At 57.3% G+C, this 23,030-nt stretch overlaps 7 protein-coding genes across 7 annotated transcripts; 3 read left to right on the plus strand and 4 right to left on the minus strand.

Annotated features, from left to right (window-relative positions):
- Positions 1–586: 586 nt before the first annotated feature.
- Positions 587–2,916, minus strand: F5144DRAFT_73025 (RTC4-like domain-containing protein). The gene has a single exon (XM_066793379.1). It carries the CDS (start codon positions 2,487–2,489, stop codon positions 882–884), a length of 1,608 nt encoding a protein of 535 aa, XP_066649367.1. The 5' UTR covers positions 2,490–2,916; the 3' UTR covers positions 587–881.
- F5144DRAFT_558324 (Dynamitin-domain-containing protein) lies at positions 2,877–4,717 on the plus strand. The gene is made up of 3 exons (XM_066788076.1): positions 2,877–3,114; positions 3,170–3,229; positions 3,284–4,717. Exons 1-3 carry the CDS (start codon positions 3,076–3,078, stop codon positions 4,484–4,486), a joined length of 1,302 nt encoding a protein of 433 aa, XP_066649368.1. The 5' UTR covers positions 2,877–3,075; the 3' UTR covers positions 4,487–4,717.
- F5144DRAFT_558327 (uncharacterized protein) lies at positions 4,718–5,592 on the plus strand. Its single transcript, XM_066788077.1, has 2 exons — positions 4,718–4,959; positions 5,148–5,592. The coding sequence occupies exon 2, from the start codon at positions 5,161–5,163 to the stop codon at positions 5,449–5,451; it is 291 nt and encodes a 96-aa protein (XP_066649369.1). The 5' UTR covers positions 4,718–4,959; positions 5,148–5,160; the 3' UTR covers positions 5,452–5,592.
- A 466-nt stretch (positions 5,593–6,058) lies between these two features.
- On the minus strand, positions 6,059–11,351 carry F5144DRAFT_589387 (COG4 transport protein-domain-containing protein; the record flags this gene model as incomplete). Its single annotated transcript, XM_066790032.1, has 6 exons — positions 6,059–6,108; positions 6,192–7,161; positions 7,216–8,641; positions 9,089–10,866; positions 10,923–11,186; positions 11,238–11,351. The coding sequence occupies 6 exons, from the start codon at positions 11,349–11,351 to the stop codon at positions 6,059–6,061; spliced, it is 4,602 nt and encodes a 1,533-aa protein (XP_066649370.1).
- A 1,058-nt stretch (positions 11,352–12,409) lies between these two features.
- On the minus strand, positions 12,410–16,374 carry F5144DRAFT_524736 (uncharacterized protein). The gene is made up of 4 exons (XM_066786791.1): positions 15,895–16,374; positions 14,644–15,835; positions 13,257–14,591; positions 12,410–13,194 (listed from the first exon to the last, which is right to left on the minus strand). The coding sequence occupies exons 1-4, from the start codon at positions 16,045–16,047 to the stop codon at positions 12,647–12,649; spliced, it is 3,228 nt and encodes a 1,075-aa protein (XP_066649371.1). The 5' UTR covers positions 16,048–16,374; the 3' UTR covers positions 12,410–12,646.
- Positions 16,375–17,040: 666 nt separating this feature from the next.
- Positions 17,041–19,962, plus strand: F5144DRAFT_558334 (Rec8 like protein-domain-containing protein). Its single transcript, XM_066788078.1, has 2 exons — positions 17,041–17,745; positions 17,797–19,962. The coding sequence occupies exons 1-2, from the start codon at positions 17,482–17,484 to the stop codon at positions 19,480–19,482; spliced, it is 1,950 nt and encodes a 649-aa protein (XP_066649372.1). The 5' UTR covers positions 17,041–17,481; the 3' UTR covers positions 19,483–19,962.
- Positions 19,952–23,016, minus strand: F5144DRAFT_608907 (Alpha/Beta hydrolase protein). The gene is made up of 6 exons (XM_066791608.1): positions 22,663–23,016; positions 22,402–22,598; positions 20,929–22,349; positions 20,623–20,825; positions 20,431–20,547; positions 19,952–20,345 (listed from the first exon to the last, which is right to left on the minus strand). The coding sequence occupies exons 1-6, from the start codon at positions 22,762–22,764 to the stop codon at positions 20,223–20,225; spliced, it is 2,163 nt and encodes a 720-aa protein (XP_066649373.1). The 5' UTR covers positions 22,765–23,016; the 3' UTR covers positions 19,952–20,222.
- Positions 23,017–23,030: the final 14 nt, after the last annotated feature.

The raw sequence follows: 23,030 nt of genomic DNA on the forward strand, positions 1-23,030 counted from the left end.
AGTTGACTCGTGTCATGGCAACCTGTGGGGGGATTATCCTTATTGATTGGCCTTTCAGTGAGCAGATTCGACTTGTCTCCTTGTGTACGAAGTACCTGGAATGCACGTTCAATACGACATTCATTCGTTGCCAGACGGACTCAAACCGATATGTCATCAATGCATTTGCTTTCCTAGCCCCCCCCAGGCATGGGATATACAAAGCATGCCGGCTCCTGCAAGAAACAGGCCTTTTACTGAGGTTGCTGCAGGGATCGTTCTCTGAGCGCTCACATAGAAGCCTGGCATGAAGTCTCAGAAACAGCCAACAAACCTCCACAACCCCACTCTGGAAACGGACTGCGTCCGTTAAGTCAAAGGTGGGAAATCGATAGCTCAGAATTGGAAGAAGATCATCTCTTTGTCTGGACTTGCCTTTGTTCCCACAGGCAGAGGGCGGTCAGCCCGAAACGCCGATCTCTGCACGACATTTCTCCTTGACAAAGCTGAACCAACTGCGTCTGTCGATGTGCGAGACGGCTAGCAAGTTACCCGGTAACCTTCCTATCCGGTGCCGGCCAACGGCTGACTCCGCCCCCCCTACTTCTCTTGAGCCCGAGAAAGAGATTCCACGGTTGATATAGTAAACAAGGTCCAAAAGCCCTGTAGCTCGACTGATGTCTCTTGACTACACCGATCTTTGGCTTCAAGCAAGGCTTACCATCGTAGACTCTGTAGTCGCCGAGGTTATTGTATAGCCAGTGAGATGCAAATATAACGCCATGCCAAAGGGCTCGAGTTACCCGTACATGTAGGACCACGCGAGCCCACGCCCCATAAAAAACCATCAGCTCCTCATATGTACATACACCAACCCCGTGCAAAATTCCCAACAACCACCCCTAGCTCAACCCCGCCTCATCACTCTCGTCGTCATCATCATCGTCGTCTAATATAACGTCAGGAATCTCATCATTCAATAGCTCCCCAATATCGCTGCTCTCCGTCAAGATCGTCCGGGCCTCCTCCACACCCACGCCCATATCCTCCATGATCAACCGCACCGCCAACTCCGGCACCAGCACGGCCTGCAGGTACATGGTATGGCCCCTCGCCGCAATCAAGCGGTCCTCGACCGACCGCCTGCGCAGCAGGGCGGCGAACTCGGAGATGAGGTTCTCGGTCATGGCGCGCAGGCCGCGGATGCCGTAGTAGCCCGGGGTGAGGTTGGCGTCGGACTGCAGCAGGGTGCGGTGGCGGCCGGCGAGGACGGCGTCGCGGAAGAGGTCGCCGTGGTGGCAGGGCTCGCCGCCCTCCAGGATCCGCCGCAGGAAGCCGTAGTGCCGCGCGATGCGCCCGTCCAGCCCCGGCCACTCGATGTCCGGGTACCCCTTCTGCACCCACGTCTCGCGCGCCGTTCGCCGCCGGTGCTGCTCGCAGAACCGCCGCATCCCGGCTACCGTCATGCGTGGCTGGCTGGCCTTGAACTCGTCGAGCTGCGCCTGGTCGACGGGTTTGTTGCAGAGCGGGCAGAGTGGGGTGGGGTTGGCGGCTTCGAGGTCGGTGAGGGGTGAGCTTGAGTCCCAGACGAGGTTGGGTTCTTTGAGTGCGTCGCCGGTGGTTTGGGAAAGGGAAACGTCGAACTCGTCGTTGTCACCTCCGACGAAGGATTCCGGGAGCTCGTCCGGTATTGTGAATACCGGCCGTTGTGACTCTTCATTGTCTTCCAATTCCCTTGAAAACAATAGGCTATCGTCCTTTGGCATCCTTAGCCGCTTCTTCCGGACTGGAGATGATTTGGCGGGTGAACCGAGATCTGGGACGGCTTTGAACTTGCGGGTTGGCGACAGCGACTCGTCTCTTGATTCCGACGGTGATGGAGGGAGCCTGAGCTTGTACCTGTCCGTGTCCTCCGGTTCTGATGTAGGCTCCTTGGGTGGGCGCTTGAACGTCCTCGCCGGTGACGCCTTCGGCCTGGGCTTAGCAGTAAGCCCTTTTGGCCTGCCACCATAGCGCCGAGTCGCTATCGACTTCTTGGTAAACATGTCAGGTTCGAACTGGCTACCTCGCTCGCCATCTCTCGGTGAAGTCCGCTTAGGTTTCTTGGAGGGAGGGGAGCCTGTGATGGTGTTGTCGCTGTCATCAATCGTCTCCCGATCATTCGCGCCTTTCAAGCTTGCATTGCCTTCCCCCCTAGCGGCCGGCCATGCAGATGCCCGGGTCCGCGCGAAACGATTTTCTGGTGCAACAGTCCTCTTATTGGGCCGTGCGTTTTTGGTATCTCGCCTTGGGGGGGACTTTTTTATACGGCCAGAGCTGGCGAAGTGACTTGATGGAATGTTCCCTCGAGTTGATAATCCGCCGTTGTCGCTCAAATCAGAGCTGCTCAGAGGCGGAGCATCCACATCGGTATCCTTCATGACTTTGGCGGTGGGTTTCTTGCCTATAACGGTCAAGAGGCGCGGGACGGGCTGTTTGTCGCTGAGGCCGACAAAGCGTCTGCCAGACATATCAGCGGTTGCAAGACAAAGATGCGTAAAATATGATCCCGATAGGTAATCAGGGCACCATATGTCTGCTCTGATATGACCACCGACGGTGGCGTGAGGCGGCGACCAGCTCTGCTAGGCTTCAATGAGTAACACTCATTTGCATTTTCGAGCAACTTATGTCCGTGGTGTAAGAGAAGGAAAGTTGAGCGTAGACAAAAGCCGCCCAGGGACCTAGTTATGGCAGCTCAGTGCCATATGAGGTGGTTTGCACTGACGGAGTTGAAATACAACCTGCACAGCATCAAAGTGAGCAGAGAAGATTCCGTAAAAAAATCGTGGGTGAATACACTCAAAAACGATTTCAATTGTATGTCCCCTCTACCTCGAATGGGCAGGCGCGACATGGCGGCATCGAACGCGTTCGCAGGTCTTGACCCCTGTCCAGGGATCCACTTCTTTGTCGTGCCTGGACCACATGCAGCTTGAGGGCGCTCTGTGCGATTGGACAAAGCGATAACCTCCTCCCGACAACAAGCCAAACTTGGTTGACCTGATCGCGAACCCAACATACGCTGGTGGATAGAAACAGTGGTACAACAACAAAATGGCGTCCGACATGAAGTATGCTGGGCTTCCAGACCTTGTAGGTCGACCGAGCCACATCGACACGGCGCAGTTGTGTTAACTATCACATCTAGGACACTGGACCAGACGTCTACGAAACCCCAGAGCTCGTCGACGACCAGTCAACAGTTCCAGTGTGTTTTTCTAGAGACCACAACTGCGAGCGCGCCCCAACTAACTTTCCATAGCCCACTACTTTGCGGTCGCCATCTGACAACGAGTACTATTCGGAGGAAGATGATGACGCTGAAATCTCGCGGGCGCGCCTCGACATAAACGGGGCTCGTTCGCTATTCAGACCAGCAGGCGTCGACGCGAGAGGTGCGGACTTCTCAGACCGCATTACCAGAAAGCGGAAGTCCTACAGGACATGGACCCGGCGGCGACGGATTCTCCCGGACGGGACCGAAGAAATAGAGGAGATGATTGAGGAGGACGATGAGCTAAACCTGGCGCGTAAGGTCGCTCGGCTGAAGCGAGAAATCGAGGAGGCCAAGGCGGAGTATGGGAAACAGCAGGCTGCCTCGAGCCAACCGAAGGACGAGGCAGACGGTGCGGAAGACGAGTTCGAATCGCTGAGCAAGGTGTTGGATGAGATGTCGGGGCTTGACCTCTCCCTAGCTTCCCGCACTATTCCCGCCCCCCCGCCCAGCAATCCCCCGCCCACGGATCCCGAGGAGAAGGGACCCAAGGAGCACACCGAAGGTGTCAGCTACACGATCAATTACGCGGCGAGCTTTGAGCAAACGCGCGCTCTTGCAAAAGCGGCCGATTTCGACAGCCGCCTCCTCATTTTGGAGAAGTCACTCGGAGTCGGATCGGTAGCGATGCCCGAATTTGATGCGAACGGCCTGCCGCGCGCCATCGTACCGCTTGTGGAACACCTTCGCAGACAGATCTCGACCCTCTCCGAGGCGTCGGTCCCCTCGCTCGATACCATCAGCCGGAGAGTGCGGGCTCTGACGCAAGAGGCCGAGAACTTGGAGAAAGCTAGACGGAACGCCAAGACAGCCCATGACGCCCTTGCTTCGACGGGTGCTGCAACCACATCCGAAACTGCCCCTGCTGAGGACTCGGAGCAGATGGCTAAGATCAATGCACTCTACGGAACCCTACCAACGATTGAGAATCTCAGCCCTCTGCTGCCGCCGCTGCTCGACCGACTTCGATCGTTGCGGATGATCCACGCAGACGCCGCTGCAGCCTCGGATACATTGGACCGCCTGGAGAAAAAGCAGGTGGAGATGGCCGGAGAGATCCAACAATGGCGCGAGGGGTTGGAGAAGGTGGAAAACGCAGTTAGGGCAGGTGATGCGACTATGACGAAGAATGTGGATGTCATATCAGCCTGGGTGAAGGATCTTGAGGAGAAGATGGCGAAATTGTCTTAGCGAGTAGACCCCAATAATGATACCCAACGCGAGATACTCGTTTTACCAACCTGCCTGTTAGCAGACTTGTTTGGAGGGGCACCGCATGTGACATTGATGTCCCAAGCCCTTGGCTGCCAAACCAAAACCGGTGGGAGAGTGGGTCAGCCATTGGCCAATAAAATCAATCGATCGCGTCTCCCGCTGCAAGATAAATTCTCCAAGAAAAAAGCTCGGGGCAAAGCTTTTTCGACTTTTCCTCTTCCTCACAACCAAAAGTCGAAGGGCTGCAAGTGCTCATCGTGTACCTTTTTGTGATGGCTAGCAATAGCCATTGGGCTGCTTTGAACGCTGGCTGAAAGATGCCTACGCTGTTGCTTACTTATAGGCGATGCACGTGATGGTGCACCAGCCAGAAGCTTGCTGAAGCTCAGAAATCCCCGGAGGGGCAACTTCTTCCCCTCAACGCCGCAACACCCGGTTACGCACATAATGTAAGTTGCACAACCACCACTGATGTGTTTTACCCTCTATCTGGTTGCATGATGAAGCAAATAGCATTCGTTTCCTGAATTCACTTTGATGTATTCTCTAATCACCAAGATCTCTGACAACCACACCATCAACTTATTTTCTTCCACAAGCATGGTTGCAGCCCCAGAAGCTAACAATCGTATCAAAGCTACCTAGTTACCATGTCCCCAAAACCACCCCCGGGCCACTTCAACATCTTGTACTTTGCCACCGCCGGCTCGTACACGTCGAAGAATGTCGAGGCCCTGCCGGCGCCGCTGCCACTGAAGAAGCTCTTCGACACGCTTGAGGAGCGGTACAAGGGCATACAAGCCAGCGTGCTAGATCACAGTCTAGTTACGATAAACTTGGTGTATGTCGACGTAGATTATGCGGGTTCCGGCAACGCAGAAGAGGTCGTGATAGAGGAAGGTGACGAGGTTGCGATTATCCCCCCTGTTAGCTCGGGGTGACACCGCATACATAGCATAGCACAATAAATACAATGCAACAAGGTTATCGTCCAAGTCTGTGATGGCAATCCTCCCCCATTCCCCGCAACGAGCAACGGCAACACTACCGCCACAAGCACGCCCAGGCCGGTGATGTTCGACACTCAGCACCCGAACGGCTGTGTGCGTACATCCCACCGCTCCGACTGGCGCAGGCAGATTTGTGAAATGTAAAGCTGGCGCGAGGAGGCGGACGGTGTGGGGGTTGGGGACTCATGTTTGTGTCTTGGGGGTGTGGGGGATGTTAGACACAAGTTCGACTTGACTTGGAAGCCTCGTTCAAACCGAGAGATAGCTCTAGAATAGGAACCTAAAACAAGCGACCCTCTAGACTTTTGGAGACCAGCCGTTCTACCAGGCTATACCACCCCAGAAACCACGGAGTAAACAAGAAGTGGCCCAACACATGCTGCAGCATCATGATCATATACCACCCCTTCCCCAGCCCACCCCTCCGGCGCTAAGCTAAGTCCTCACGATACTCCTCGCCCTCCTCCGCTCCTCCTCACTCAGCACCCACTCCATCTCCCCCTCCTGGCCCTCCTCCCCCACCAACTCCTCCCACTCCTCATCCTCCATATTCGCCACCATCAACACCTGCGCCGTCCGCCCAAACACCTCCCGCACCGCATAATTCCCCTTACTAATCACCCCAATCACGCCACTAAAATCCCGCTCCATGCGGATCGCCCCATACGGACTCGTGCGACCGCCCGCATAGCTCCAGACCCGCTTCTCCAGCACGCGCGCGAGGTAGTCGGCGGTCAGGTCCAGCAGGGCGGCGTGGGTGCGCGGGGTCATGAGGCGCGCGACGGGCCGCATGAGCGCGTCCCAGCCGTGCTCGAACGCGCGCGGCACTTGCTCCAGCAGCTCGTCCTCGGTCTGGTCGTTCTGTGCAGCTAGCTCCGCGAGTTCTTCCTCGCCCAGTGTGTAGTCGGCGTCGCGGAAGGTGTCCGCCAGTACGGGTCGCAGCCGCGGCTTGATTACTTGGCTGAAGAGCGCCTTGACGCCCTCGGTTAGGAGTTCGGTGGTCTTGGCGGTGAAGGAGATGTTGAGGTTGGTGAGGCGTGTGGCGACGTTGGCGGCGTCGTTGTGGAAGGGGAAGGCGTCCTGGAGTGGTTTTGAGTGCGCGGCCCCGTTGGGGTGTTGTTGTGGGTCGGCGGGTTTGAGGAAGTTGGAGACGATACGGGCGAGGTAGTCGTTGGCCATTTCTAGGCTGTTGATGAGGACGATAAAGGAGACGATGATGTTCTCGGGTGGGAGGTTGCCGGGCACGGAGGCTTTTGGATAAGATTCATCGCGCATCTTGCGCTGGATCATGCCAACGAAGTCGGAGCCGAGAAGGCTTGATATTGTTGGGATGACGGAGTCGATGACGCCTCGCTGAGACGTCGAAATGGACCTGCGGATGACGGTGTTGACGATGTACATGACGACGTCGACAGCCGAGATGATGAACGGGGGATTGCTATCTATTGGCTTGTTCATGCTCAAGGATAGCCCGCTTGGAGACTCGTCTAGCTGGAAGGCCTTTTCGACAGACCGCCGGAAGAAAAACGTTGTTAGTGCATTGTACGGGTCCACGAGCTTCCCCAATACCTTGCGGCTCAGGTTGGACTTGACGAGGACGTCGGGTAGGGTCAGTGGCGTGTCGTCAGCCGAACCGGGCTCCTAAGAACGATTAGTTTCAAAGCATCCAAATCCGACATTCATGTTCGAGCATACCGTGCACTTTCCAGCCAGGAACCGTGAGTAAACCGACCACTTCTCGAGCATGGCGGCAATCTCCACCAACAGCCCGTCCACCTCTCTCATATTGACGCCTTCGTCCTCGCTGTTGCGCACATCATTGACTTGAGCGCCAAGCGCAGGCGAGTTCACCCGCGGCGTCCCTCCAAAGCCCCGTTGTTGCGGTAAGAAGCTCTGCACCAGGAAAGAAAAGGGGTAGCTCTTAACGTCTGTCAGCCGCCGGTCCACCGTCCGGTCGTCGCTCCACGAGTCCAGGATGATACCGCCCTGGACGTCAGCCTCCATCTGAAGCCTCTCAATGACTCTAACCATTTTGCCCACCCCATAATGCCTCTCCACAAGCCCGCCATGGGCTTCCACGATACGGGCAATGTGATCGAAGAGCCTCGTTAGGGCGTTGGCGAAGAATACGCCATCCCTCCTACCCTGCCCACTCCCAGGGGCAGTGCCCTCTTTTAACGAAGCCCTCGCCTCGCCCGCCACACCCTGGCAGACATACTGCCCGTAGACATCCAGCCCGACATCCCCCCTCCCAATCAGGGGGAACAACTTGAAAAACCGCGTCACCTTAGCGGCATCCCCCTCCGCAGCCGCCTTCTTAAACTCCCTCAAGAACAAACTACACAGGCTCTCCCTCGCCTGCTCCAGCGTGACCCACGGCGGGTCGGGCACCTCCACCGTCGGCACCACGGCCGCCGCAAAGCCCCCCCGCACAATATCCTCGGGCACGCGGGCGGCGCGACTGATATACCCGGCAGCGGCCTCCCAGTCCTGGGGCGCGCCCATGCTGCCGACGACGCCGGCGACGCAGGCCTTGAGCTCGGCGACGAGCGAGACGACGCGCAGGGTGTCCTCGACGCGCTGCTTCTCGAGGTCCAGCGCGCGCACCCGGCCCGACAGCCGCGCCGCCGTGTCCGCCGCCCCCGCCAGCATCGTGTTGGAGATGCCCCGCGCCGACAGCACCTGCGCGCCCAGCCCCGCCCGCAGGTTGTCGAGTCGGGAGAGGGACCGGGTGAGGTCGGAGTGGGTTGAGAGGAGGGTGGTGAGTTGGGTGGTGAGGTTGGTTTCGCGTGTGTGGAGGGCGGCGAGGGCGGTGCGGATCTCGGAGGGGGTGGTGGCGGTGCGGAGGGCGGCGGAGGGGTCGGTGTCTTTTTTGGAGGGTTGTTGTTTCGTGGAGGGGGTGGTTGTGGCCATGGTTGCGGATGGGGTCGTCATGGTGGAAGGGTGGGTATGGGATGCGATGCTGCTATTGACGGCAGGCATCTTGGTAGTTGTGGTGTTGGCGGCGCCATTGGGGAGAGCTGACATTGGTGCTGCCGTCGCGACAATGGCGGCGCATTGCTGCTGTGCGCCAGAGGGTGGAAGGTGGTTGATGATGCTTGTGGTGTCAATTACAGGGGACCTTCGAAACCCCTGTAGTTCTTTCGATGACATTTCGAGTCCATTACGGCCAATTACCAGTCGTAAGTTTGGGATATCGTGTATTGTAATACGACATGCGTAATAGCTACCTAAGAGGCAGTCACCAAGGTGCAAAGGGCTTCTTCTCCTTCCCGAATTTCATTTACATGCAAATAAACCTTCGTTTGTTCCATTCATGCCAAAACATCCTACACAACTAATCGAAAACTTTCCTCCTTTCCCAAACAATCCATCCATAAAACCCCCCTCCCAATGTCATAATTCATTAACCAGACGGTAACTGGTATCAGACAAACGAACACACAAGATAAAAAGAAAGAAATACTACAAACCTGGCCCAAATCACTTCCGCAAAATATCCTTTGCCTCCTTCAAATCGACGATCGTCCGGGCCAACCTTTCACGTTTCTCCTTGGTACTCGGGGACTCACCCGCAATGGCCTCAAGCTGCTCCGGCCCCAGCCCAATCACCCACTCTTGGCTCAGCACGCCCAGCGGCGTGGATGGCCCAAAGAGTAGGCGGTAGTTGACCGCCTGGTTGAGCAGGTTGTCTACAAACCGTTTCTGGGCGATGCCGTAGTACGCGCTGAGGTCGTCGTGGAGCTTCTCGACTACATCTTCGATGTTTGACTGCTTCTCCGTGGCATTCCGGACGCGGCCTACGGTCACAAGGCGATTGCCTTCGTCGTCTTCGTGGAAGGCTAATTTTTGTAGGCTTGCCACGACCCGCTCGCCGCGCGACCGCTGGCGATTCTCGTTGAAGTGGCAGTCCAGCGTGTACGGCCTGGTGTCTCGCTCCGCAGACACAAGGACCTCGGCCGCCGCCATGCCCACCTCGTATCGCCGCAGCAGCTCGTCGAGAATTGTGGTCCACAGCTCCTCACGCACAGTGCGATCTAAGCAAGCGTCGTCGAGCGCAGCCATGATGAACCGGTGGATGGCCACGATGACTCTGCTCATGAACGCCTTGCTCATGCTCGGCCACTTGTTCGACTGTTCTTTCCACGCACCCGCCCAGACAGAACTGTTAACCGTGCTGAGGTCCATACCGCGAGACCGCGTGTAGAGCTCTCTGATCCAGCCCATGATGCCATCGCCAGGCTCGCTAACGTCAAAATCGGGGCTAATGATGCTCTCAAGCTCGGGGTAGTCATCTGGGTCGATGGCCTGGGCGAACTCTAGAATGGCGTTTGTGATGGAGCTGCTCCGCGAGCCGTTATCCTCGGCCTCCTCTTTGCCAATGGTCTCGAATTCACGGAGAGCCGCCATATTCTCGAATTCCTGACCGAAGGCATCGGCAAGGTTGACCACCTGCGTCACAAGACGGAGCTGGATCGAATTCTCAAACGCGCTATCACCGGCGTATTGTGCCTCGAGCGCTTGTCTGACGCGGTTCTGGAATCTCCCGGCGATGCCGCTCAAGAACTGGCGCTGCTCGTGCTCATCCTTCCGGGACGGACCAAGCGCATCCCGTTCCCGTTCGGCACTCTGAAGCATATCGTTAATTTCCTTACGCAGCTTCGGGAACTCTCGCCGAGCCATGTGTCCGAGGAGTTCGGCGAGGCGCGCCTTGAGCGCCCGGACACCAACCCTCTCGGGTGGGAGGGCGTTCCAAGGCGCCTGCTTGAACATGTCCTCCCGACGGCCAAAATCGCCATCGCCCTGGTCTGCGCCGCGGCTTCTTACGACGTAGTACCCCAGCGTCAGCTGCTTCTTCTTTCCGCGGACGATGTTGCAGACAGCTTGTTGCTGGGCCTGCTCCGGGACCAGGTCAGGCTTCGTCAGGATGCCTAGCGTACGCTCGCCGTTCGGGTCGTACTCCTCCGCCATAGTCAAAATCTCCTGGTTAGCGATGTCGATGTTACTAGGGAGCACGGCAAGGATAACGGTGCGGCTGTCCTGGATATACCACCGCACCATATTCCTAACCATAACCATGTCTTCCTTGGTTGTGACGCCTGGTGTCGGGGTGCGGAAGATGCCCGGTACGTCGATCACTGTCAGGTAGTCGACCGACGGGCCGCAAATCTCGATCTTGAGTATGTCCTCGCTGAACACGCTGCCAACCTGCGGAGCTGTGTGCGTCGTGGATGGCGTTTGCTGGCCGAAGGCGTCATCTGACGTGTAGCCGTCCGAGGAGGGTTCGTCAGACGCATAGCCAGAATCGGAGCTGGGCTTCATTCGAATGCCCATCCTGGTGTTGACCTTTTCAAGGCGTCAGTTGACATCACTCCGCATCTCATCTATCGAGTAGCACCAACCTCACGCAAGATGCTTGGGAATCTACTCCGGAAGTCGTCGGGAGAGAGCGCATCCGTGCGGTATCCCTCCACGTGCTTCTTGTGCACGTCGGTGGCATTCGGGCCCGGAATGATACTGACTTCGACGCGGGAGACATCATCGCGCTTCTGGGTGATCTGGGTCGCGTAGCGCGTGCATAGCTCCACGTCTCGCGGGAAGGGGATGCCCGTCAGGCTTTCTAGGAGCGACGATTTGCCCGAGCTCTGGTCACCCACGACGACGAGCTTGATACTTGGTTAGCACAACACGGAACTCCTGAGTGGAAAGAGACGTACCTGAGGCAACGGGACATGCTTGCCGATGTTCTTCTCACGGAGTTTATCGATCTTTCGTAGGAGGGAAGCGCTGACAAGGGGGCTCTGCTGCTGATCTTGGGGATCGAGTGCCATGATAGATCTTATGGCTCGGACCAAAGTCGGCACCGAGGCGTCAAGCTCAAGGGTTTAGAAAAAGGTCGATTTGTTCAAAGGGTACGGTAAACTAAGGACTAGAGAACGGGTTCATAGCCGTCAAACCACTTGGACCCTTACCCCATTCTTATACCTTTCATAGTACAGGAAACCACTCCCAACCGCAAGGCGTCCTGCACCCAGACGCAGCAGGACCCCAAGGCAGAACATATCCGTCCAACAGAAGCAAGAAAGAGCCAAGAGTGCCGCAGCGCCAACCGCGACGTCCGGCCGCCCGCAATCCAACGATCAGGTGTGGGCGGAGGGACAGGGAAGGGCAGGCCGGTCACCGTAGGCCTCAACGCATCAATTCACTGCAATTGCTTTCTCCACCGCATATGTAGGACCGGCCCTAGCCACATCGCAGGTAGGATGCTCGAGAAGCGCGAAGGAGACGGCCGCCACGGTGGGCCTCAGCGGCCGGGAACGCGTAGGGAGCTCCCCGGGGGGTCGGTGGTTAGCCGTGGTGCACAGCCTATCCGGAGCTGTTGCCGGCATACGCAGTACACTCGATGCGGGAGAGCACGCAAGAGGGAGGGTGGCACAGCGGGATGCGGCTGTTGGCGGGGGAGGGGTTTGGTGTGGGAGAGCCCTTGTAAGGCCCCCGGACTGCATGAACGAGGCTGAGTTGGAGGTGTTGTTGGTTCCAGGGGCGGCTTGGCAGGCTTTATTGGGCTTCAGCTGAACTGGCGGCGCTTAAGGTTCGGTAGCCTCGTTTTGAGAGGTTGCTGGGAGAGGATTCTGGGACGGGTTTTACTGGTAGGGAGAGGCGCCGTGGTTGTGATTTGTGCTTGCGAGGCACTTCCACACCGTCGTGGGTGGAGGTCCGTCCTGCTGGAGCGGTTGATTCTCCACCTTCCCCGGTGCCCCGCCCCCGGGCCGCACCGAGGCCCACAGCGCGATGTGAGTCTTATCACAGGACATACAACACAGTACACATTACACAATGGAGTGACAACACTCTGGGTTTACTGATCTTCTGGGAGTAAACCAAGGGGAATTTGCTTTAAAGAACTTAATATGCAAGTTTCGGTTGTTTCAGAACGGGGTCGAGACAACCCGTGTGTGTATGTACTGCACCAAGCCTACTGCACCGATATATACATGTGCATACATACACCACCCACACGAACCAAAACAACTCTAACCCAGGCCACATCTATTTTCATACTCCAGCTTTAACCAATACTAAACCCATTTTAACAAACAGCGGCCTCCCCCCCCTTCCAGCCGTATTACACCGCCTGGCTATACCCACCAACAAACGTCCCCCTCCTCCCCTTCCCATACCTCAACCACTTACGCACCTCATCCGCCCAAAACACACTACTGCACAGCATCAACAACCCCAGCAAATCCCTAAACCCCAGCCCCTCCGTCTGAAACACCTCCTGCAACCACGGCAGGTACACGACCGCCAGCTGGCCCATCAGGCTGCCCGCCACAGCCCAGTTGAAGAGCAGGTTGCTGAAGAGGCCGACCTCGCCGCGCAGGACGCTCTTGCTCTCGGAGCGGCAGGTGAGGGCGTTGAACATGTCGAACAGCACGAAGCACGTGAAGGTCATGGTGGTGTCGCGCCGCGTGACCTCGCCGTCGTCCAGCATCTCGCGCGTGTACACCAGCATCGTCCCCGCCATGATGATGCCTGCCTGTGTGAATACGCGGGAGAGGAGACGGCGGGTGAGGACGGCGTCGCCGCGTCGTCGGGGCGGGCGGTTCATCACGTCTTTGTCGACCGCTTCGACGCCGAGGGATTGCGCGGGGGGGCCGTCCATGATGATGTCTAAAGAGGGGAAGGGGTTAGTTGATGGGGGAAAAGTGGGAAGTATGGAAAGGGGGATTTACTGATCCAGAGAATCTGCATCGCATTGAGCGGGGACTTGAACCCTAGTGCGGTGCAGAGCAGGACGAGAGAGAGGCCGGCGGCGCTGGTGGAGAGTTGGAAGGTGAGGAAGTTTTGGATGTTGTTGAAGATGGCCTTGCCCTCTTCGATGGCGTGGAGGATGGTGGAGAAGTCGTCGTCGGTCAGGATCATGTCGGCGGCTTCCTTGGCGACGTCGGTGCCGTGCATACCCATGGCAATGCCAATGTCGGCCTTTTTGAGGGCCGGTGCATCGTTGACGCCGTCGCCCGTCATGGCGACAATATCGCCGCGGGACTGGAGCGCCCTGATGATTTTCAGCTTGTGGTCGGGATTTGTTCGTGCAAAAATGGTGGTGTGTTCCATTGCCCTTGCCAGGTCCTCGTCCGACATGGCATCGATTTCATCGCCGCGAAGGACCGATCTGACGGTTACTTGGTTCGATGTATGCGCAGTGGGCGTCGCAACAGCCATACCCAGCTGCTTGCCGATAGCGACAGCCGTGGTCTCGGCATCGCCGGTAATCATTATGACCTTGACACGCCCGCGCATCAACTTTCTGATGGAGCGTCCGACACCAGGTCGAGGCGGATCACTCATGCCCACTAAACCGGCGAAGCTGAGACCCTTGTACTGCTCCTCGACGCCGTGATGAACGGGGCTATCAGCCCTCTCTGAACCGGGGGTGTTGCTCCTAGCAGGGGGCTTGTTGTTTCTGAATCTCGAGGAGACAGGCCCGCTGGCAAAAGCCAAAACTCGGAGGCCCGTGGACGCCATTTGCTCAGCCGCCTCCAAAGCCTCCTGTCGCCGCGCCGAGTCCAGCACGATCTCCCTGCCATCCTTAGTGACATAGGTATCGCAAGCGTCGAGGACCTTGTCGATGGCGCCTTTCATGTACGCGAACTCCTTGTCGTTCCTGCCACCTTCGGAGCCAATCGTGACACCCATCCACTTGCGCTCGGAGCTAAATGGCGTTTCGGTCACCCGGGGCCCGATGGAATCACGGACATCGTGCTCCTTGAACCGGTCTAGAAGGTCAAGCATGGCAACATCGGTAGGCTGACCAACCCAGCGCGTGTACGTCGACGCCTGGCTCCTATTCTGGGTTGAGGAGAGCACGGCTCTTGCGGCCGCGCCGTTCTCGGTGTAGTTGCGGGCAAGACGCGCATTGTTAGCTATATTCCCGATCCGCATGATTCTCAGCGCGGCAGGGCCCAGCTTGGCCTCGGTCGCCTCGTCATCGGACTCAACATCAACGGCATCGTTCGTGCCAAAATACCACATCTTGGCCGTCGTCATGTGGTTTGTGGTTAAGGTACCTAGATGCGCGTTAACCAAGACGGTTCTCCCCAACCAAAATGCCTTGCTTACCTGTTTTGTCTGTGCAAACCACGTTGACGGATCCCAGAGTCTCGACCTTGGGCATCCTCCGAACGATTGCGTTATGCTTAGCCATCCGGTGGACGCCCAAGGCAAGTGTCACGGTAACGATGATGGGAAGCCCTTCCGGAATCGCTGCTACAGCCAGGGAAATAGAAATGGTGAAGATTTCGAGCAGCTTCTTCCCCTGAAACCAGCCGATGAGCGAGATCAGCCCAATGATGACGAAAGATGCCTTGCTCAACTGCGACCCAAGGTCATCCATTGAGAGTTGCAGCGGGGAGCGAGGGCTTTCAGTGCCGGACACGCTGGCTGCGATTGTACCAAAGTGTGTGTCGCCGCCAGTCGCAAACACGATACCCTGTCCATGCCCGGATTTCACCAACGTCCCCATGGAAGCGATGTTGTGAGGCCCGTCATGGTCGACCCTGGCATGTCCCGAGTGTCCGTCCGCAGATCCTCCGAAGGATGGTTGGGGCAATTGCAAACTAGCATTTCCATAGCTGGGAACGCCGATCGCACGACGAGGACGGGTATTCGCGGTGACCCTGACGGGCTCGTTCTCGCCTGTGAGGTTCGAAGCGTCGATGGTCAGATCAGCGGCTTTCGTCACTCGGATGTCGGCAGGGATACGGTCGCCAGTGGTAAAGAGGACAAGGTCCCCAGGTACCAGTTGCGCGGCCATGACCTTGGACGACGTTGCCTCCAGCACCTCTTCTTCGGGAGTGACCGAGCCGGGCGTTGGAAGGTCAGGAGTTTTGTCACCTGGCCAACTCGGCGAGCGCCCGCTGGGAGAGGCGTTAGGGGCCTGTTTCCGCACAAGGTGGGCGTGGTTCGGAACGAGATGGTTCAGTGCCTCGATCGACTTTTCAGAGCGATATTCCTGTACAAATCCCACGCTCACCACGATGGTCACAGCAACCGTGATGCTCACGGCATCATCCATATTCCCCACCACGATCGACGCGCCGGCAGACGCTAAGAGCAAGACGATCAGCGGTTCTTGGAACTGTTTGATGAATCGCAGCCATATGGGCTCGGGCTCTTCGTGCGGGATCTCGTTCGGGCCGTAGTCGCGTAACCTCGAGAGGGCTTCGGCGGGCGTTAGGCCATGGGTGAGCGAGGTCTTCAACCGCGAGGCGACTTCGATCGGAGTCAGGGACGAGTATTCATCGGCCACGGTCTAATTAAGGCCAATTAGCATTTCTGCGCACATCCGTATGCACTACCCATAAAGCGTACCCTTGACTGCGCAGACGTCGGTCGAGGGCTCATCCTCGGTGAAGTCGACTGCAACCGCCCCAGCTCGATAGGGGAGCCTGCTGACCCTGGCTCTTGCGAGTTTTGGTAGATCGGCAGGGCATCCCCATTATCTTTCCGTGTAAATCGATCCATCCTAGAGTCTGTGCGAGGGGCAAGCGACGGCGCAGGGCGTGGGCGCAAAGGACCCCGAGCGGGAGTCGATGGTCGAACCTGGCGTCATGAATGGCTGCAACAGCAGCAGGGGGCCGAAGGTTTTCCGGCACAATGCAAGGAGAAAAGGAAAGGAAAAATGGATAGTTATCCGCTCTTAATCAATACATCAGAAAGGAAGCAACACCCATTGCCGGCGCAGGTGACTTTTTTCCCGTTTCGAGGCCCGGTCGAGAGTTGGAGGTGGACACCTAAAGGGCTGAAGGGGTACAATGGACCGAGCCGAGACGTTGCTCATGGAACGTGTTTTAATCAAGGTTTGCCATTCCCTGTCCCGCGCGGACCTGCAGACAGGGGTATGTGCAGCGAGGAGCCAGGCACCATGCGCCATTTGGCTTGGCATATCCTGGTGGTGCAATCCGCAATCGCGCTGCCATCTTCGAAAGTTCATGATCATGCTAACCATGAAAGTCGTTTTCGGGTCGTTGAAGCCCATATCGTGGAGTAATGAAGACAGCAGGTAGAGGGAATGCTTAGAATGGCAGCAGAGCTCACAGAGGCAACTTGTGGTACAAATACTGGCACTATATAGGTACCTAGGTACCTACCTACAAGTAAGGTATCCTAGCAGTGCAATTACAGATTCTTGCTGGATACAAATCAGCTTAGGTGTTCGGGAGAACAGAAGCTGTGAACCGACAATGTTTCCATATTTGCCCTCTAAGACAATAACTTAAAAGGGTTGCCACTATACTCGTGGCAAGACTCCCTTGAAGAACGTTGGGACTTATGTGAGACAGTTGTTCGCTTTCGGACGGTACACAAAGCTTGACCTCATACCTCGTAACGTAGGTAATTTACCACGGTCATTACGCCAGGCTCTCGATAGTTACAACTTCACGTGACTATGCTGCCTGAACCCAGGTCGGTGGCTGGTGGGGCACCCCAGCCTCTCAAATTTCGCAGGGGCTTGATTTTCACTCGAGCTCGTTGCACGTTCCCACCCGTCGTCCCTCTGTTCCGAACCGACAGATCCCTCCCTCTTCACCTCCAATTCGACCCTCTTCCATCTCGACCATCGCTTCTTGCTTGCTACCGCATCCGATCCGATGCCCATTGCACTACCAAAACCGATCATTATCGACAACCTTGACAGGTTTTCTTAATTGCGCGTGCCCTGAGCCGTGCGCCGGAACTTGCCCCAGCGCGCCATTGTCCAAACAACGCAACGCGCCTTTCCGTGTTTACCTCTCCATCTCCCCGACAATCCGCCCACCTTAGCAACTGCCCCGCCGTCGCGTCCCTCCTATCACGCGCGGACATCTCCGTCCATTTCACTTTTTGACAATTGTCATATCGCTACCCCTCTATCTATCATTGATCTACACATCTTGCTTCTGTGCTGCCACCGTCGCTATGTTCTGGTCCGGGACACTGCTCAGTGCCACCGGCCCCTTGGCCAAGGCATGGCTCTCCGCCAACCAAGAGCGCAAAATTTCCAAGGTCCAGATTCTGCAACACAACTTGCAAGACAGCGTGGACGCCATTATTGCCCCCAATGACGCCCCTCTCGCCCTCCGCCTCAGCGGCCAGCTGCTGCTCGGCGTCGTCCGCATCTACAGCCGCAAGGCGCGTTATCTCCTCGATGACTGCAACGAGGCCCTGATCAAAATCAAAATGGTATGGCCCCCGGCAGATGCATTTTGCAGAGCAGCATTCTAACGCGTCCAGGCTTTCCGATCAACCGGCAACCATGACATTCCTACCAACTTGCATCCGACTGCCAAGGAGGCGCTCATGCTCCCCGATACCATCACGCCATACGATAACCTCGACCTGCTGCCGCCACCGAGCTCCGAATTTCTTGCTTCGCAACTCGAAGAGGTGACAGCAACGCCGATAAGCAGCCGCAAAGCTGCCGTCAGGCCAAGCAACCGCGACATCAACCTCCAAGAGGACTTCAACAACAGCCAGTTCCTGCAAGATACTACGGGGGACGATGAAGAGCTGGCCCTAGCGAACATGGACGACCTCGACCTGGAACTCGACTTCGGTATGGATATCGATGAGCGCCCGACCAAGCTGATGGACAAGAGCGTGGAAATTGGCAGAGATGCGCCCGCTGCTCGGCCGGTCGAGGAGGACATGCTGAGCGAGCTAGATATGGGGGGCCCGAGCAAGGACCGGCATACGCGCGAGCCGTCCCTGGGCCTCGATCTCGACTTTGGCGATGGTATCCACATTGCCGATGGGGAGGGTGATATCCAAATGGGCGACGATGATCTTCAGTTCAACGTTGGAGACGAGTCCGCAATGCCCGGGGCTGCACGCCCGGACATGACCCGCGCGCGGATTTCCGAGTCGCCGCTGTCCGATATTGATGAGGATTTTGCCAAGGAGGTCGAAATGGAGTACAGCCGGCACATGAACACGGACATGTACGAGCCGGGCGATGACCCGACAGCATCCATGATCCGGGCGCCTCAGCGGCAGAAGAAGAAGAAGCTGCTCCAGCCGGACGACCAAACAATGCTGTCCAACGCCCAGATCAAGGAACAGCAAGCGAAGCGCGACAACATCCTCAAGCCGCAGACCTTCCTGACCCACGATCCATACATCGTTGGCCTGATGGATCTGCAAAAGAACGGCGGTTTTGTCAACAACGTCTTGTTCGAGGGCCGCAGCAATGGCTGGGCCCCCGAGCTCAAGGGCCTCTTGTCCCTCGGATCCATCCGACCTAACGTGCTTAAGCGGAAGAGGGACAGCGGCGTCGCCGACATGGACAGCGAAGATGAGCAGGGCGTCTCAAAATCGCCGCGTCTGGAGCTTCCCGAGGATGAGACGGTACTCGGCCTCGACGTGTCCATTGCGGGCAACCAGAGCATTGCCGCGGACGGTACGGTGCTCGACATCCCTGCGGACGAGACCGCTGTTTTCCACGGCGATGATGAGGACGAGCGCCCCGGCTCCCGGGGCGGTGTTCCCTCGAGCCCCATGCCCAACTTCGACGATACCACCATGCCCATTGTGCACCCCTCCGACAGCGGTCCCGTGTCCATCGGCACTAAGCACGCCGTGCACATCCTCCGCGACCTTTTCGGTGCCGAGGCCGCCACGAACGCCGAGAAGCGCAAGAAGACGGCTGTCGTCTTCCAGGAGCTGCTGCCCGAGAAGAAGACCTCCAAGGCCGACGCCACCAAGATGTTCTTTGAGTGCTTGGTGCTCGCCACCAAGGATGCCATCAAGGTCGAGCAGCCCGAAGGCGCCCTCGGCGGCCCCATCCGCGTCCGTGGGAAGCGCGGGCTCTGGGGAGACTGGGCAGAGCGCGAGGCCGGGGGCGAGGCCGCACGCGAGCCGCACCAGAACCAGCCCGAGAGCGCTGTGCAGTCGGCTGCCGCGGTGGCTGTTGAGGCGTAGGGGTCTTCTTCTATGGCTGATGCCTAAAACGGTGCTCCGCGGCGCCCTGTAATGTTGGCTTCGGATTTGGTTCGTTGTATTGCATAGATTCCTTGGTGTTTCGGTTTGGTGGCATGTTGAGTTGGGCATATCGGGTCTTTGTTTACTTTCTTCTTTCTCGGTCGTCAATACGACCGAGTGGCGTTTTGGCGCTCCGGGAAACTGGGGATACCATTGTTGTACGGCTCAGTCTGGTCTGGGACAAAATATGTTGGTGATGGGCAGGTCCTCGTTGGGAACGCGGGGGGACGGTTAGGGTATTGTTTGTGGTAGTGACTTGCATGAGTATTGGCTTGGAGGACGGATTACCTATTGGGCAAAGAGGCCGCTGTCATTGCGCTGCCTTGATGGATTTGGAGACGGTTGGGTGAATCTTGTAGCTGTAGGATACATGCAACTACAAGGTCTGGTTAGATAGCGATTGAATCGACACAATTTAAATAATGTCTGAGTGTGTTGATGTTGGTTTTTGTTGACTGTTTGTGACCCTCCCTGCCCTGGATATAATCACCCGTGCGCTGTAATCCGTACATCAACAGTATCGAACTTTAATGCACACTCCAGCGAAAAGTAAACACGATCAAGGTTGACAATTACCAACACATTTTCATCACCCATATCGTCTTATCATACTAGCTGAACATGTTTATCGGCAAAGACAAGAATTTAAGCTAGACAAACCTAACACTCACTCAAACCACTTATACCCTCAGCTTCTCCGTCTCCTCCGCCAGCCTCTGCTCCTCCTCAACCCCCGAATACTTATTAATCCAGCCGAGCACCTCACGATGCCAGACGAGCGAGTTCTCATGCTTCAGCACCCACTGCAAGCAAATTCCTATGGTCAGTAACCACACCAAAACCTCATCACTGACTCCGTGATAAGGCAGGGAGGAGGGGCCAACTTACGTGGTTCTCGTCGGGGAACATGAGCAGCTTGCTCGGCACGTTCCTCGCCTGCAGCACGTTGAACGCGGCCAGGCCCTCGGTGATGGGCAGGCGGTAGTCCAGCTCGCTGTGGATGGTCTGTTTGTCGCGGTCATCTCGATTAGCGAACCGTGTACCACGAAATATCTAGGAAACGAAAAAGGGGGAACTGACCAACTGCGGCGTCGCCCACTGGTCGGTAAAGCGTGCAGGATCCCACTTCTCGTACGCCGGCCTGTTGTCGTACAAGGTGCCCTCGAAGTCGTGGATGGGGAAGAACAGCTCCTCGGTAGACCACTGGTTCAGCGTGCTGAAGACACCGTCGTGGCACACCAGCGCCTTGAACTTGCGCCCGAGCGGGTGCCCCTGGATCCAGTCTGTGGTTTTCGTCAGCCAACCATCCACCTTCATATCCCCATATCCCCATATCCAGAGAAACGGTGAAACAAAAAAAAAATTAGAGGGAGTCGAGGAACTCACTGATCATAAACCCGCCATAACTCGCCCCCGCCGCGACGGCCCTCTCCCCATCCACCTCCCGCAAATTCTCCACCACCCACTCAAAACACCTCACCAGATCATTGTACGGCCTGCCGCCCCAGTCCCCGCGAATCCCGTCCTGCAGCGCCATGCCATAGCCCGTGCTGCCCGTCGGGTTGGGGCACACGACCACATACCCTTGCTCGGCGAACACGGCCGGGTTCCAGCGGGTGGACCAGGAATTCTGCCAGGCGCCTTGGGGCCCGCCGTGGATGAGGAAGCACACGGGGTATTTTTTGTTGTCGTTGGGGGAGTAGGTGGAGGGGCGGATGACGAGGGCGTCGATGGGGTAGGAGTCGGCGCCGCCTGGGCCGGGGACGGTGATGGTGGAGATGGAGTGCGGGGAGAGGTTGAAGGCTTTGCCGTGCTTGGAGGCGGAGAAGAGGACGGTGGAGGTGGCGGTGGCGGGGTCGGTGACGGAGTAGCAGGCGTTGTCGATGAGGGAGGCGGTGGTGATGAAGAGGTGGTGGGATTTGGAGGTTTTGGAGGTGGAGGCGGCGTCGTGGGAGGGGTCTGCGAAGAGGTAGAGGGCGCGGACGCTGCCATCGGGGGTTTTGATGGCGGTGGGGAGGGAGGTGCCGGCTTGGGAGGGGGTGGAGGGGAGCGAGAAGATGAGGGTGCGGGCGCGGTCCTCGGCCGTCACGTAGAGTGTGGCGTCGTCGTGGCTCCAGAGGATGGACTCCGGGCGGCTGTCCCAGCCGCCGTTGCCGTCTTCGGTGGCATAGAACTCCTCGGTCTTGTCGGGGTGGGCGATGTCGGGGACGAGGATGAGGCGTGGCTTGTCGGACTCGTACTGTTTGCTGCGCATGCGCGTGAAAGCAACTTTGCGGCCGCAGTGGGAGAAGACGGGGCCGTTGGAATACCCCTCGAGGCCGGATGTCTTGACAATCTGTGGGGAGGGCGGGTTGGGCTCGGTGAAGGTCTTCAGGGGGGTGTAGTAGAGGTCCGTCTTGGTGTAGACGGCCGGGTTGAGCTCTGGGTCTTTGGCCACGAACACCAACCCCGACGAGCCGATATCAAAGTCACCGGCGCCTCCGAACGGGGGTACCGGGGAGGAGAGCTTAGTCCCAGCCAGGGCATTGTGGAGGGCGTTATCTCGGAGTGAATACTTGTCGTCCTTCTTATCAATCACGCCGTAGAAGAGGGAACTGACGTTCTCGCTGCCCCAAGAATCCCAGTGGCGGACAAAGAGGTTGGTGTAAATTTTGGCACTGGACTGCGGCTTCTTCTCCGCCTCGGGATTGTGCAGTTTTCCTTGGGAGGTTGTCGCAGCGGAACAGACAAAAGCCACGGTGCCGTCCGAGAGTTTCTTGACCTTCACATTGGAGATGGGGCCCTGGACCGATCCAACTTCATACGGCCTATAAGCAATAGTTAGGACCGCGGACAAGCCATCCCTTAGGGTCAGCTTACTCGGATCCGTTAGCCCAAGCGACTAGTGTGGTGTTGCCATTGTCCCCGCTCTTGAGATAGAGAACCACTTCATCGTCAAGCCAGACAGGCTCACTAGCGCCAGTCCCTTCGAAGACGGTGTTTGAGTTCCCAGAGTCGATTTCGAGAATCCGGATCTGGGGAGAGTTCTTGTGCTCCTCGAAGGAGTATGTGGACATCTGACCGGGTTAGCTTATGCTCCTCATGTAATATCCCCAGATATTAATAGTAATTCAGCCATACCGTATACAAAACCAGGGTCCCCGAGGGATTGGGCACTCCCGACGATCGTCGAGGGGCCGAGAGCATCACCTCGGGGGTGAATTTGTTGGCTGTGAGCGTCATGTTGGTTTTCGTATGGAGGGACCACAAGCTGAATTGGATGATGTTGAATGGCCTGGAATGATAATTGGAAGGAATGGAGGAAGATTCGGGATGGTAAAGAAAAGGTATAAATAAAGTATAACCTTGAGTGCGTGTCAGCTCTCAAGGGCGGGCCAGTCCATCTCAATGAGGGGCAGCAAACAGCTTGGCCCCGCACCTTGACGGGCAGCTCCAGCACAACCGCCAGAATAGGCAGGAGATTGAGGGATTGCGTAAAGGGGCTCATT

Source organism: Chaetomium tenue, assembly GCF_020726465.1.
Source record: "Chaetomium tenue strain MPI-SDFR-AT-0079 chromosome Unknown F5144scaffold_1, whole genome shotgun sequence".
Taxonomy (NCBI): domain Eukaryota; kingdom Fungi; phylum Ascomycota; class Sordariomycetes; order Sordariales; family Chaetomiaceae; genus Chaetomium; species Chaetomium tenue.

Excerpts from the sequence above, each read along its gene's own strand:
- F5144DRAFT_558324 (XM_066788076.1), top strand. The coding sequence starts at position 3,076 with ATGGCGTCCGACATGAAGTATGCTGGGCTTCCAGACCTT. Across the intron at positions 3,115-3,169 it reads ATGCTGGGCTTCCAGACCTT|GACACTGGACCAGACGTCTA; the intron begins GTAGGTCGACCG and ends TATCACATCTAG. Across the intron at positions 3,230-3,283 it reads ACGACCAGTCAACAGTTCCA|CCCACTACTTTGCGGTCGCC; the intron begins GTGTGTTTTTCT and ends AACTTTCCATAG.
- F5144DRAFT_558334 (XM_066788078.1), top strand. The coding sequence starts at position 17,482 with ATGTTCTGGTCCGGGACACTGCTCAGTGCCACCGGCCCCTTGGCCAAG. Across the intron at positions 17,746-17,796 it reads CCCTGATCAAAATCAAAATG|GCTTTCCGATCAACCGGCAA; the intron begins GTATGGCCCCCG and ends TAACGCGTCCAG.
- F5144DRAFT_73025 (XM_066793379.1), bottom strand. The coding sequence starts at position 2,489 with ATGTCTGGCAGACGCTTTGTCGGCCTCAGCGACAAACAGCCCGTCCCG.
- F5144DRAFT_558327 (XM_066788077.1), top strand. The coding sequence starts at position 5,161 with ATGTCCCCAAAACCACCCCCGGGCCACTTCAACATCTTGTACTTTGCC.
- F5144DRAFT_524736 (XM_066786791.1), bottom strand. The coding sequence starts at position 16,047 with ATGGATCGATTTACACGGAAAGATAATGGGGATGCCCTGCCGATCTAC. Across the intron at positions 15,836-15,894 it reads CGACGTCTGCGCAGTCAAGG|ACCGTGGCCGATGAATACTC; the intron begins GTACGCTTTATG and ends GGCCTTAATTAG. Across the intron at positions 14,592-14,643 it reads GGTTTGCACAGACAAAACAG|GTACCTTAACCACAAACCAC; the intron begins GTAAGCAAGGCA and ends ACGCGCATCTAG.
- F5144DRAFT_608907 (XM_066791608.1), bottom strand. The coding sequence starts at position 22,764 with ATGACGCTCACAGCCAACAAATTCACCCCCGAGGTGATGCTCTCGGCC. Across the intron at positions 20,826-20,928 it reads TTATGGCGGGTTTATGATCA|ACTGGATCCAGGGGCACCCG; the intron begins GTGAGTTCCTCG and ends CGAAAACCACAG. Across the intron at positions 20,346-20,430 it reads TGTTCCCCGACGAGAACCAC|TGGGTGCTGAAGCATGAGAA; the intron begins GTAAGTTGGCCC and ends ATTTGCTTGCAG.